This window comes from Vicugna pacos, chromosome 14, assembly GCF_048564905.1.
Source record: "Vicugna pacos chromosome 14, VicPac4, whole genome shotgun sequence".
NCBI lineage: Eukaryota > Metazoa > Chordata > Mammalia > Artiodactyla > Camelidae > Vicugna > Vicugna pacos.
Genome location: NC_133000.1, coordinates 50,160,106 through 50,174,642, shown reverse-complemented (window position 1 = coordinate 50,174,642; position 14,537 = coordinate 50,160,106). Strand labels below are relative to the sequence as shown.

Sequence of the window (14,537 nt, the reverse complement as noted above, 5' to 3'; positions counted from 1 at the left end):
TTTTTTTTTTTTTTTTTTTTTTTTTTTTTTTTTGCAGTACTGCACTGCTTCAAGGAAAAGCTGACAGTTTGGCTTAGAAGACAACATAGATTTGATAGGGAATAGTGCTTAAAATACAGTGACTAGATTTTAGCACTTATTCTGAAGATCGGGTGGGTATAATAGGCATCTTATAACTTTAAATTTTATTGTATTTTGTTCCTTAGTAATTTTTTTTGGTGTTGGTAGGTTAATAGTAATGCTCTCATATTTGTAATCATATTTATTTGTAATTATTTCTAATTTGGCAGAGCATCTGTTCTCTCATATAAGGAAACTGAAGTCTTTGGAAGCTAGAGCCCTTACCTGGAGAATTCAACCCTTCCTCAACTGTGAATTGGAATGTAAAACATATACTAAATGTGGAATTTTGTTGTAGGCTGCCATATCAGTATTTCTTCTGCAGTTCCACTTTTAAGAGAGTTCTGTGACATTGTTCTGTTAATCACACCTCTGTGCTCAGTTTGCTATTTGGGGTACTCCTTTTTGCACTGAACACTGTAGAGTTTTGCAGTCTGATTATTGGGTCTTGTCTTTGGGAGTATGTTGAATTAGACATTTAATGAACACTTTCTGAATAACTTCTAAAGCAGTGATTCTCAAATATGATGTGAGGACTCCTGGGGTTTCTTGAGGCCCTTTCATGGGGTCTTTTGAGGTTTCCTCGGTCTTCCAAGTGTATATCTATGTTGAGGACAGACTTTCTTCATATATTTCAACCCAAACAGCGTATCACAACAGAGTGAATGTGAAAGTAGGTTAAAGAATCAGTCTGTTATTTAGGCCAGACATTACTAGTATTTGCAAAAAAATGTGAAACATTGTCAGTCTTCTCACTACATTTTTATTTCATTGTGAAAATAAAACTTTTTTTTCATAAAAAATATAGGGTGCAGGTTTCCATCTGTCCAAAAGTAGAGTGTTCCTGTGAAACCTTTTAGAAGCCAAAATAGTGTTAAGTGAAGAAGCAGTTACCTTAGGACACATCTTGCTAATGGATGCACAAAATAAATCGAGATCAAACACATGCTTACAGATAATAGTCATAGCTATGGTGACTTGAATGCTGAGGATGCCCAATGTAGTTCCTGAGGAAGGAGCTTGGCAGTGCTACTCTTGCTGCTCATGATACAGTATGGCTCACTGCACAAAAAAAGGAAAGAAAAAAAAGCTGGACACTATTTTTGCTTTTTGTCTTTTTATGTAAAAGCAAACGTCCTTTTTGGATTTCTCATGGTTAGTGAAAACAGTTACTAATGTAGGTCTTTTGTAAAAGTTTTACAAAGTGGCATAAAGCAAACTTTCAAGAAATAGGAGATACCTGTGTTTAGTTTCAGGTGAGGCTATCAGTCATGGAGCTCTGCCCATCTCTGCCCTGCAGTGGGGATATGGCTCAAACTGGGGAGGATCAGTCATTTTCAAGGATCAATATGATGCTCTGAGAGAGAGGGCAGGCCCCTTTCTCTGGCTTCACTAGCTGTCAGAATAATGTGAGCCCAGAACTGATCAGGGCCATCTTTGTTGCAACTTGGAGAGCACCTGCAAATTCAAAGGAAAGCAAATGGAATGGGAGGATCCTGTTGACATCTTTTGAACTCCTGGATCCAGCTATGCCTTAAGTCAGCCCTACCATTGGATGTCACGTTTACTTATACCAATAATTACTTCTCCTGCCCCCCCCCCACCAAGGTTATGTTAAATTGTAATGGATATGTTGTTATTTTAAACTGAATAATTTAGAATTTTATCAATTTTAATTCCTAATGTGGTAAATACTGGTAGATATAATCCATTTAAATGAAAGCTTTTTGTGTTCTCTTATAATTTTTAAAGTGTAAAAGGATTCTGAGACCTTGAGAACCACTGCTCTCAAGGGTAAGAAGAAATTGTTGCCATTACGTAGGGGTAATATAGGAGAATGAAGGAACTAACTGAATTGTTTTCAGTGTTATAATTATATGTTTTGTGGTAAGTTTCTTGCAGTGATAAATGATTTGTGTGATGCTCATGGAAGACCATATTTAGATATGTTTATTTTGTGGTGGTTTTATTTTATTTTGTAGAATGAAGTGGGAATGCAGTAATTCTTAATTAGTAACCTTTGCTGTAACTGATTACTATGAAAAAATAATGTTTTTGCCTCTGTTTGAATTGAATGAAGCTGTATAAACTATGGCAACTGAATTTTTCAATTATATATTATGTTTGTTGTAATGGAATTTGAGTTTTTAAAAGAGTAATTCTTAGTACAGAATAATTGTATGACTTTGTTGCAAATTAGGTATTTTTCTTGAATATAAAGTGAAAATTTGGTAGGAACAGACGTGGGTGTATATCCGTGTTCTAAAGTTACTGAGTTAACATATTTAAATTTAATTTTTAATTCCCACTGCCACCTCCAGCTCCTCCTTCTCAAGATTACTGAAAATGGAAGGTTGGGTTAAATTCCATCAGTTATCTTCCACTGAATTTCTAAACCCTCCAAACTTTTTGAAATATTCTTCTGGGATGACTGGAGTGTTAGCTTTTCAAATTTTATTTCCTTTTAATACTTTACAGTTTCATTACTATTTTGAAACCCCTAAATTAATTTGTAAAAACTAGTATGATGAGTGTGTTAGGAGGATTAATTACAACCTTTATATCTAGGGGTGATTTTTTTAAATTGAAGTATAGTTCATTTACAGTGTTGTGTTAGTTTCTAGTGTACAGCAGAGAGATTCAGATGTATACACACACACACATTCTTTTCCATATTTTCCATTATGGTTTATTATAGGACATTGAATATAGTTCCCTGTGCTATACAGTAGGGCCTTGTGGTTTATTTTACATATAATAGTTTGTGTCTGCTAATCCTAAACTCCTACTTTATCCCTCTCCTGATCCCCATAAATTTGTTTTCTATGTCTATGAGTATGTTTTGTAAATAAGCTCATTTGTATCATATTTTAGGTTCCACATATAAGTGATATCATGGTATTTGTCTTTCTGACTGACTTCACTTAGTATGGTAATCTCTGGGTCTATCCATGTTGCTGCAAATGGTGTTATTTCATTCTTTTGTATGGCTGAATAGTATTCCTTTGTGTATATATATCACATCTTTATCCATTCATCTGTAAATGGACATTTGGGTTGCTTCTATGTCTTGGCTATTGTAAATAGTGCTGCTATGAATATTGGGGTGCATGTACCTTTTCGAATTAGGATTTCCTCTGGATATGTGCCCAAGAATGAGATTGCTGGATCATACGGTAACTCTATTTTTAGTTTTCTAAGGAACCTCCACAGTGCTTTCTATAGTGGCTGCAACAGTTTCCATTCCCACCAACAGTGTAGAAGGGTTCCCTTGTTCCACATCCTCTCCAGCATTTGTTACTTACAGACTTTTTAATGATGGACATTCTGACCAGTGTGAGATTTTACCTCATAATAGTTTTGATTTGCATTTCGCTAGTAATTAGTGATGTTGAGCATCTTTTTATGTGCCAACTGGCCATCTGTATGTCTTTGGAGAAATGTCTATTTAGGTCTTCTGCCTATTTTTGGATTGAGTTGTTTGTTTTTTTGTTACTGAGTTGTATGAGCTGTTTGTATAATTAAACCCTTGTTGGTTCCATTGTTTGCAAATATTTTCTCCCAGTTTGTAGGTTGTCTTTTTATGGTTTCCTTTGCTGTGCCAAAGCTTATAAGTTTGATTAGGTCCCATTTGCTTATTTTTGCTTTTATTTCTATTGCCTTGGGAGACTGACCTAAGAAAACGTTGGTGTGATTTATGTCAGAATTTTTCATCTGTGGTCTCTTCTAGGAGTGTCATGGTGTCATGTATTATATTGAAGTCTTTAAGCCATTCTGAGTTTATTTTTGTGTATAGTGTGAAGGTGTGTTCTAACCTCATTGATTTACATGTGGCTGTTCAGCTTTCTCTAAGGGTGATTTTTGATTCATGCTATTTGAAATCTTTCTTAAGAAAATTAAGTTCTTTTGGGGGGAGACTTTATTAGAACATTTGATTTTCTGCATTGCTTTGGCTTCTGTAACATACTTATTGTGTATGCTCCCCTTCGCAGTTATAGCTGTAAGAGAATGACTCTCTTAGGTGTTCACCCCATGCTTTTTCAAGGGCAATACTATTATTTGTATCCTTAATACAGTATATTCAGAGATTGATCAAGTTTTATTTTTATGCCTTTAAAATCATTGGTTTGAATGACTTCATAGTGGTTTAGATTTTTAATTTATCAAAAGTCATTGAAGCAGTTAATTTTAAATCCTTGCAGAGGTGAGAGTTTAGAAATTTAAATGTTCAGAAATGCTCACTATGCTCCATCCCACTGGACTCCTCTTCCTCGTGTCAAGTAGATCCCCGTCTCAGGCCTTATTCTGTCAGGTTCCTTTGCCTGGGCTTTCCTTTTTCCAGATAGCCAAAAAGCTTGCTTTCATTGCATTCGGTTCCCTGTTTAAATATCACTTCATCAAAAGTCCTTTTCTGATGTTCTTATCTAGGATCTACTCATTTATTCCTTCACCTCCCTTCCTTTTCTTCTTCTTTTTCTTCCCTTCATTCCTCTTCTTCTGTACTTTACCCCCTTACCTACCTCTTCAGAGCACTTTTCTACATGAAAACACCCTATATGTATGTATTGTCTGTCTCCTCCCTACACAACCAATGTAAACTCTGAAAACAGTGACTTTATTTTTTCTAGATCCTCAGAATCTAGAACAGTGCCTGACATTGTAGATACTTATTAAATATTTGTCAAAAATAAATGTGATATTTGGAAGATAATCAATAAACTATTTTTAAATTTTATTCTCAGAACCTTACGAAAATGGAAAAGAAAATGTCCCTGACAAATGAGCTAATGAGAGTGAAATAGATTTGTACATATATTCTCTTTCTTTCTCTTTCAGTCTTCTGTCTCAGAGGCTCAAAGTTTACATATTTGAGTGAAAAATTCTATTTAAAAATTTTCATGCATTTTTAATAAAATTATCTCATAATTTATATTTATTGTTTTGTGTAATTAAAAAACTTTGTTACTAATATTTACAGATCAGTAACTGAAAGTACTGTAGCATCTTATATTTTGTATAATATCTCATAAACAAAATTAAACCTAAGGATTATACTCTTTGAGGTTTGTGAGGGATTTATTATCCAATCTAGTACTTATCTGCCAGGGGCTGTTCAGTTTATGCTTGACACCATTCTAGTGATGGAGAACTCTTTCAGGCATTTTATTCAGCCTTTGGGAGGCTCTTATTATTAAAAAATTCAATCTCTATTTTAAGCCAAAATCTGTTGCTTCTACTTACTGGTTCTAACTATATCCCATGGAGGATATATTGAGTAAATGTAATCCTTCTTTCTAGTGATAGGCCTTCAATTATTTGAAAACCTACCAAATTCACTCTGACAGTTCAATTTTCTAGGCCAAGAATCCTTAGCAAGCTATCTGATAATGATATTCATTTACCATTCTGGCAATCTTCTTCTAAGAATATTTGAGTTTGTTTATATATTTATAAAAGGTGGCACCTAAAAATGAAAGCAGTGGTACTTCCTATTGCACAAGAGAGCTGCATTGTTTCCTCTCTAGTTCTCTGTTTTCTATTTTATTGCATCTTTATGATTTGTTTACCTTCAACAGCAGCCGCACTTTCACACTTTATCTATGTGACTTTTGTTAGTTAAAATACTTAGTTGCTCCCCATTGATCCCATCTTCCACAGTGCTTTGTAAATCATGTGTTTCTTATTTTGTAGCTTCTGGTTTTCTTTGTGTTTATCTGATGCCACCCCCCCCCCCCAAGGGTAATTGGAGTTGGAAAACTCTCTGGTCAGAGTCATAATTTATTGGCAGATTTATGCTTTTGCTGGGCTAAGAAGTTCTTATGGAACATAGAATTAGTGCGAATTCAATTAGTGTTTTCTAAGGTAGGAATGAAGTATTCACTCTTTCAGTATTATTTCTTTGTCCTTAACATTTTCAAAATCTTTTTTTCTGTCTTCATGATCTGAAAGATTTTAGCCCCACTTTTCCTTCACATGTTTCCAAAATGCTATGCAGTATACCAGAGGGTAAAGTCTAGCTCTAGACAAGATAATGTGCCATTCAGATCACAAACCTATCAACAGTAGCATCTGGTGTAGCACAGTTCCTCATGAACAATCTGACTTGTCATGGAGACAGTTTTTTAAAATGACCACTTACTATCAGAATTTAATTTTCTTTTGATTTAGTGATTTGAACATTTTTATTTCATTAATTTTGCATAGCAGGTTAATGTTCATGCCAGATATTCAGATGAAGTAGCATTGGTACTTTTAATTAGGACAAATAGGAAAAGGGATGCACATTTTGCCTTCTCTTCCTGATCCATAACATTTTGGTATATTATTAAACTTCTGTGGTTCAAATTATTTTGTTTAGCTATAATTTCTAAGTACAGACCTTTTCTTGTTTTCAAAAATTTTGAAATAAAAATGAAATGATTTCCTATAGGACTTAAGAAAAGTTACCTTCTAAATGCATATTTACCTGTTTTACTATTAAATGTGAAATTATAAACTGTGCTTCTATATAATTTTCAGTCTAACACATTTTAAAAAGTAATCTGCCTTTCAGACTATTTCAGGTATTTAGCATTTTTGTGTATGGTAGTTGATTTGTTGTGGCTGCTGTGGCTTTTATTGGTTTTTGATTTGATTTGAATTGCTTCTAACAGAAGATGTTGAACAAAGATTGTTTAGGAATTCTGTATTGCTGTTTTGTTAAACTGTAGTCTGTACCATAATGATTACAAAACCACAAAGTTCTTTCACCACATATTTAGCTGCTAATATTCGAATTCTTTTAAAGTGCCCTATTTAAAAAAATACTGGAGGGAATGGAATAGATTTGGTGTTTGGCTAAGAGAGATGCAAAGTGACAGTTACCAGAACAGCCGTTGTTAAACTGAAAATTTACCACAACCACCAAACCAATATTCAGTAAAATCATAGCATTTGGATTCAGTGTGGAGACTCTGAGTTTGCTTGTTAACAGCAGTTGCAATAAAACAGTATAACACATTGATAATATTATGTCTCTCAGTGATTTCCAGTAAACTGAAGCAGGTTTAGCTTGATATCTAGTTAGGTTAATGTTTAGTTGATTATGCTTATTCAGGTTGCCTAGCATGAATAAGTATTGTTTCATGTGTCTCTCATGCAGTATTACCAGATTGTCAGTTATAAATGTATCTATAGATACATCATGAGGTTATTGTCCCATTTCTTCATGCAGATCTAAGTACTTCCATGCTCATGATAAACATGAAAAATTAACCTATCATGAATCATTTTGTCTGCATTAAAAAGGTTGCTATAAGTAAGTATATTGAAATTAAACTTCAAAGAGAAAATGTTTAAAAATCTCATATACCATTGAAATGAATTTTCTTATTTAGGTTATAACCCTTCAAGTCTTTGTAAAGAAATGAAAATAGGTCTATGAGAAAAGTTAGTTTATGATTACTAACAAATTACCCTGAAACTTAGTAGCACAGCAGACATTTGTCATCTTATGACATTTATCATTCCTGTGGGTCAGAAATTTGGAGTAGGTCAGTAGGTATTTCTGGCTCAGAGTCTGATGAGATTGCAATCAAACTGTTGATCAGTGCTGCAGTCCTCTCAGGGTCCCGCTGGGACTGTAGAATCGGCTTCTGTGCTCACTCACATGTGGCTATTGGCAAGAGACCTTAGTCCTCCCTGGAGCCCTCATTTCATAGCCACATGCTTTCCATAAGGCTGTTTGAATGTCCTTGAAATGTAACAGCTGATTTCTGTAGAATAAATGATTCCAGAAAGAGAGAAAGGAAGATACCATGGTTTTATTACCTAGATGGTGTTCAGCCTCAGAAATGAGACACCATCACTTCTGCCGTATTCTATTTAGAAGCAAGGCACTAAATTGAGCCCACTCAAAGGGTGGGGAATTGGGCTCTACCTTTTGAAAGGAAGATTGAAAAGTTTGAAGACATATTTAGTCACCCCAAAGATGTATACTAAGGACTGTTAATAGCATATGATAAATGCTATACTGATTCCTTAATAGAGTAATTTCTCAACTCTGGCAGTGTATCAGACTCATCTATGTGGCTTACAAAACAAAGCAAAATGCAGATGATTGAATTAGACCTGTTGATTCACTTAAAGTCAGGTTTTCCATATATGTTTCTGCTGTGCAACCAAAGCTATTCAGTATCTTTAAGATGTACTTTTTGTTTCAGTGGCATGTCATTGCTCTACTTTTGTAAAATTGTTACATTCTGGATATGTATAGGAATTAAGACTTTTTGGTGTTACCTATTACAGTATTTTCTAGCTTTAATGTATATATGTTCCTTATTAATATCCTAGCATTTGAACTTTTGTTAGGACATGTGGAATCTCTGTTTTGTTTTTATTATTAAAATAATGTTTATTATAGAGTCAGAATTGCTAACAGTTGTTTATAATAAAGAGCAATAAAAATCAATTGAAGGATGTCATATATCGTGTGTATGTTTTTCCATAAATGAACTATTACGTTATCCTACCTCCCCCCTCATTTGTAGTCTTCTCTCCCTACTGTAATTCCCTAATATATTTGTCTTTTTTTTTTAAGCCATGATTGGTAAGCCTTTTTGTGTCATCAGTGTCCTTTGAAAATATAATTTACTGAGCATCATTTATGTTATTGGCATGAAACTAAGCCAAGCTAGGAAAATAAATAAAGTGGGGCAGGGAAATGGATTCTAGGTAGGGATTTTACTTGGTGACATAGAAGATTAGTAGAAAGAAAGTGAAGCAAATGTGGCTGAGGAATTTAGAGGCTCTTTGAAATAATGAACTCTGAAAATTAACCTGAAAAGGGGAGAGTCCAGGGAGTAGTAAATTAGAGGGACTGTGCCTTGGATAGCAACTAAGGATATAGGGAGGCATTCTAGGGAGGTTTTTTTGGTAGGAGTAATTGGATGGGTAGGGAGTTAGTGGCTGTAACTAGATGTTTATAGGAATAAGTAAATCGGAAGTCTGGATTTTGGGCAGATCATTGTAAGAGGCAATCTGGTGTAGTGGCTAGGAGTGTGGACTTTGGAGTAAGAAATTTAGATTTAAATCTTGATTCTGTTACTAACTACATGTAGTCTTGCGCAGTTGGCTTAGCTTTTTTCTGAACCTCAGTTTCATCAGTTAAATTGAGAACTAAGTACAGTATGTAAAATATGGAACACAGCTCATGGAACAAACTGGGGTTCAGTAGAGTATATTAATACAGGGAAGAAGAACTTACATTTCTTCATTACTTTCTATGAGCCAGATGCTTTTAACATGTATTAACTCACTTAACTATCATACTGACTTAGTTTGTAACTGGAATTTGTAGAATGTGCAATTATTTATAGCTAAATTTTCTTCAATATTGCTTTTTTCTTCAGCTGTGATGCAGATCCATCAGCCCTAGCAAAATATGTTCTCGCTTTGGTAAAGAAAGACAAAAGTGAAAAAGAGTTAAAGGCATTATGTATTGATCAACTGGATGTATTTCTTCAAAAAGGTAAGATCTTTACTTTAAAAGCACTACTTTAATAAGTTATTTAAAATAAGATTCAGAGAGTATTAAAGGAGCTCAGTAAGAGATAGGCTTTAACTGTAACAAAGTTGAACAAATAGTATTGTTACTAATTATATCCATAGGTTATTTATAACAGAAGTCTTTTCTTTCATTAACATCGTCATACTTATTTTTAAAGAATAATGACATTTTTTCTTAAAAGATCAGGAAGGTGACTGAAAGATAATACTTTGAATTTTGTCTAGCACAGCACTTCTCAACTTTTTTCACTTTGCTAGTATATAGTTAATGATAATATTTCTGTTTGGCACGCTGGGTAGAATACTTGGAAACTAGTCACGGCTGGGAACGACTGAGCCAGAGGTTCTGTCTATTCTGGCTTTCACCACCCTGAGAACTGAGTAGATCAGTATTACCGTGGACTTGTGCCATGCCACACTGGTCAGGAAGTTACTGGTCTTAGTATAATTTTTAGATTTGTAAGGTGAAGGCATGTTTCATCATATTTAAGTCTGAGGTAGAGAAGTGGAGAATTAATATCTTAGGAAATGTTTTTTAATCTGTGGTATTTTTGGTTTTGTTTTTAGAGACGCAGATATTTGTGGAAAAACTTTTTGATGCTGTGAATACAAAGAGTTACCTACCTCCTCCAGAGCAGCCATCATCAGGAAGCTTGAAGGTAGAATTTTTTCAGCACCAAGAAAAAGATATAAAAAAAGAAGAGGTAAGAATCTGTGTTAAATTTTACATGTTCTTTAAAAACCTATTTATAATAATTAAACTGAGTTTTATTTTCTGTATCTGTGTTGAGAGTCCTCAAGACCACCCCCAGGTGTGATGATTTCATTAGGAGCACTCACAGGACTCAGTGTATAGTCAGTCTTACTCATGGCTATGATTTCTTACAGTGAAAGGATACAGAGCAAAATCAGCAAAGAGAAAAAAAGTGTATGGTGAAAAGTCTGGGGGAAAATAGGAACAGAATTCCAGAAGCCTCTCCCAGTGGAGTCAAATAGGGTGTGCTTAATGAGTAGTGACAACACATATGAACCAGGGAAGCTCATTAGAGATACAGTGCCAGGGTTTTTATTTAGGGATGGTAACATAGGCACCTTCAGTGTAGTATGTTCCAGAATCCGAGACTCCAAGGAGGAAAGCAGATGTTTAGCATTAACCATATTGTTTATATAGACAGTTCAGACATGGTGAGCTATGGTTATCAGGGAATGATGGGAACCTTCAGAAATCAAAGTTTGCAGATGCCAGCCAAGGGCCTACCTTGTCAGCATGACTTTCTAAAAATAATAGTCTCAGGCCTGCTTTTAACTCTTCTACACAGTATTTTATAGTTCTGGACTCTTACCTGTTCTGTGAGATTAGTTAGACTGACAGATCTGTTTGCTTCTGCCTACATGCATTTTGTAGGAGACTATTTTTAAGGTAGTCAAATAAAAGGACCTTCACAGGGCAGTGAAAATTACTTCATACTTTAAGAGGTTTTGAAGTTTTTTTTATCTTTTTACAAGATTACCATTCCTGTTTAATAATCATATAATAATTCCAATATCCTCAAGATGATGTTTAAAAATTATAATTTTAGCAAAGATCATTGTTGACAATTAAGTTATTATATTTCTGCAGATAGCCTAGTTTTAGGTCAGACATGTCTTGGTTAAAATTTGCCTTTCCCAGCCATTGCTTTGTGACCTTGAAAATAATACTTTTCCAACCTTTAGTTTACACAGCTGTGAAATGGAAGTATTTAGAGGGTTGTTGTGGGGAATAGTAAGCTAATACCTGTGAAGCACATGGCAGAGTGTGTGGCACAAAGTAGGTTCTCAGTAAATGGCAGTTGCTATTGTTGAAAGACTGTTGTGTGATGGGTGATGTGGTTTTGGTTGTGATCTTTGGTTTTTTCACCTGATACTCCCTGGTTTTTTCCACAATATATTTACATATGTATTATATACCAATTCTCAAGTGTATTTTTATCTCTATATCTGAACATATTTACACATATGTATGTGTATATAGTTACACAGACACACATACACATAAAACACCATCAGCTGGGGAAGACCAGAAATAATTTTATAACTGCATATTTCTTATCTAAACAGTGTAAGGGTTCTGCCAGGAAAGACCAGAAATAATTTTATAACTGTGTGTTTTGTATCTAACAGTATAGGGGTTCTATTAGTAAGGAAGAATGGGATAGTAGATACTGTCTTGACATCTGCTTATGCTACATAGAGATATATAATAATTTATTTAAATTTTGCCCATTGATGAAAGTTTGGGTTTCAGTTTTTTTTCAGATACTTTGCTATTTTCCACCAAATGAGTTAATGTTGAAGCGTTAGTCGTAACATCTGTTGATAACAATATTTGACACCGTTGTCTTGGCTAGTTGTGAAGGATATCTGTCCTTCATCTTTCAGAATGGAGATGTCAGATGCCAATCTGGACTTAAAATGGCTGTGGATGTAGTAAAAGTTCCCAGTTGTGGGAATTCATGGGCATGTACTATGGAATATGATGATCTGTCAACATAAATTACTTGCAAGAGTACATGGAAGCAAATAGAAGGGAAGAAAGGCATCAAGAGGATTTTATTTGCCCCCCCCCCTTTTTTTTGCAGGGGTGAGGTTTGAAATGGGTAGAAGAGTAGGACAAAAGTACTTACACACACACACACACACACAAAGGGAAACTGTTAAAAGAAGGCTTTTAAGCATTGTTTCTCAGAGTTTGGTCTGTTGATAGGACTTCCATTTAATTTATCATGCCATGTGGGACACTTGACAGCAAGAGGCTCTTGCCCAAAGGAATGCTGAAATAACTGACACAAACTGGGACGTGTTTGTAGTATCTGTAGACTGTCTGCATTAGAATATCTTAGAGTTTTTATTAAAAATGCAAAGTTTTGAGCCCTATCATATTTACAGAGGGTCATGTTCAATATTTCCTGAATTTGTTTATTCTCTAAATCCTTTTTTTTTTTCCTAATAGCACCTATTCATGTCCTGTGGAACCAGTTTTCTGGGCAGCATGGAAAATTCTGGCCTACAGAAAGTAGCACTGATCAAGGGAACTGATCCAGGACTGCTTTCTATTAGTTATATAATATGAATTGTAGGAAAGAGGAATATATATAGCTGTCATACTACTATACGAAAACTACAGAACTAGTTTCACCTTATATATTGCTTTCTCAAATGTTTCCTTTTTCTATAACTTGGTTACTTTTAATACATTCTCCTATATCCCCTTATGTATTGTTTGGTGCCAGACGAAATCCATGGATCCAAAACTTGAGTGGACTTTTGAAAGAAGAAATAAAATTGGCTTTCCACTAGTTATGTTAAAAACAAAGACATTTGCTTGAAATGTTTTTTCACTACTATTACCTAAGATAAACATTTATGAATTTATTATTCACTTTAACTTTCAGCAAGCCTGTTTTTTACTGTTAAATAATTGTATTTAGAAATTTATTTTGTTTGAATACTTTTGCAAGAGGTATTTTGCTCTTATATTTTAATAGTTAAGTCATTGAAACAGTAGCATGGCAAGAAATAACTGTTATTAAACTTACACACATTTTTCTTTGTGTATCAGATCACAAAGGAGGAAGAGCGAGAGAAGAAGTTTTCTAGAAGGCTAAATCACAGTCCTCCCCAGTCAAGCTCCCGATACAGAGAAAATAGGTAATTGATTCTTTGAACTATGTTCAATGTTTAGACATTGGTTATCTTTTATATGAATATTCAGACTTGATTTTCTTTTACGTAGGGGAAAGTAATATCTACTGTTTTATTGGTCTGGGAAAGTGTAACTCTGTCTTTTTCTACCAAGAATATCTGGGTGAGATTTGTAGGTCCTAGAGTGAGATTTAGAACAGTGATTGACATATGTTAGTTATTATTTCTATTTCTAACTTTTAATTCTAATGAAGTTTCTTTTTTTTAATATTTTACTTATTTATTATTGTATTATTTAATTCTTTTATTTTGGTGGTTTGGGGCAGTAATTAGGAAGTACTGGGGATTGAACCCAGGATCTCATGCATGCTAATCATGCACTCTACCACTTGAGCTATACCCACCCCGCTCCCAGTGAAATCTTAATGTGAGATCTTTTTTAGTACAAAGTTTCCCTTTACTGTGAATAAATTATTTTTCCCATTAAGGCTTCAAAAGCATTTAGAGTGCAATACATGTGATATATACCTTTAAGTATGAGACTGTGTAGAAGACAGTATATATATACTATAGGATGTATGTACAGATGCTTTAATGTATAGATACCTTTGTGTATAAAACTAAGAATTAGTACTTCAAAAGAAGTTTTTTTCCTTTAAAGAGATTTTAGAGTACTTAAATTGATGATGTTCAGTTTTTCAGTTGTTTGAGTTTCCTTTATTTTCTATTCTGATGGTGGGGTAAAGAATCATAATGTTACAAGAATAAATAGGACTTTTGCATTTAATTGGAGTTTTTCTTGTATCCACTTAGAAATTATTTTCATAAAAGTGATTGTATATTTTTTTAGAAGTCGTGATGAGAGGAAGAAAGATGATCGTTCTCGAAAAAGAGATTATGATCGAAACCCTCCTCGAAGAGATTCGTACAGAGACCGGTACAATAGAAGACGAGGGCGAAGTCGCAGTTATAGCAGGAGTCGGAGTCGAAGCTGGAGTAAAGAGAGGCTTCGTGACAGGGATAGGGATAGAAGCAGGACTAGAAGCAGAAGCAGGACACGAAGCAGGGGTAAATAATCCATATATACGTATGTTTTGGTTGGCATTTATTGTGAAAAAAATTTTGTATTTGAGAATTTAAAAAATTTTTTTATATTGTCATTGTTATCTTCATTTTTTTTCTGTTTT

At 34.3% G+C, this 14,537-nt stretch overlaps 1 protein-coding gene across 23 annotated transcripts in view; it reads left to right on the top strand.

The window, feature by feature from the left end:
• Positions 1-14,537, top strand: part of RBM26 (RNA binding motif protein 26) — a 74,019-nt gene that overhangs the window by 14,281 nt on the left and 45,201 nt on the right. For all 23 annotated transcript variants that reach the window (XM_072976434.1, XM_072976431.1, XM_072976430.1 and 20 more), the window contains exons 2-5: positions 9,510-9,628; positions 10,234-10,370; positions 13,268-13,356; positions 14,201-14,418. In XM_072976434.1, coding sequence (XP_072832535.1) covers positions 9,510-9,628; positions 10,234-10,370; positions 13,268-13,356; positions 14,201-14,418 — 563 coding nt within the window. The remainder of the gene's footprint in view (positions 1-9,509; positions 9,629-10,233; positions 10,371-13,267; positions 13,357-14,200; positions 14,419-14,537) is intronic.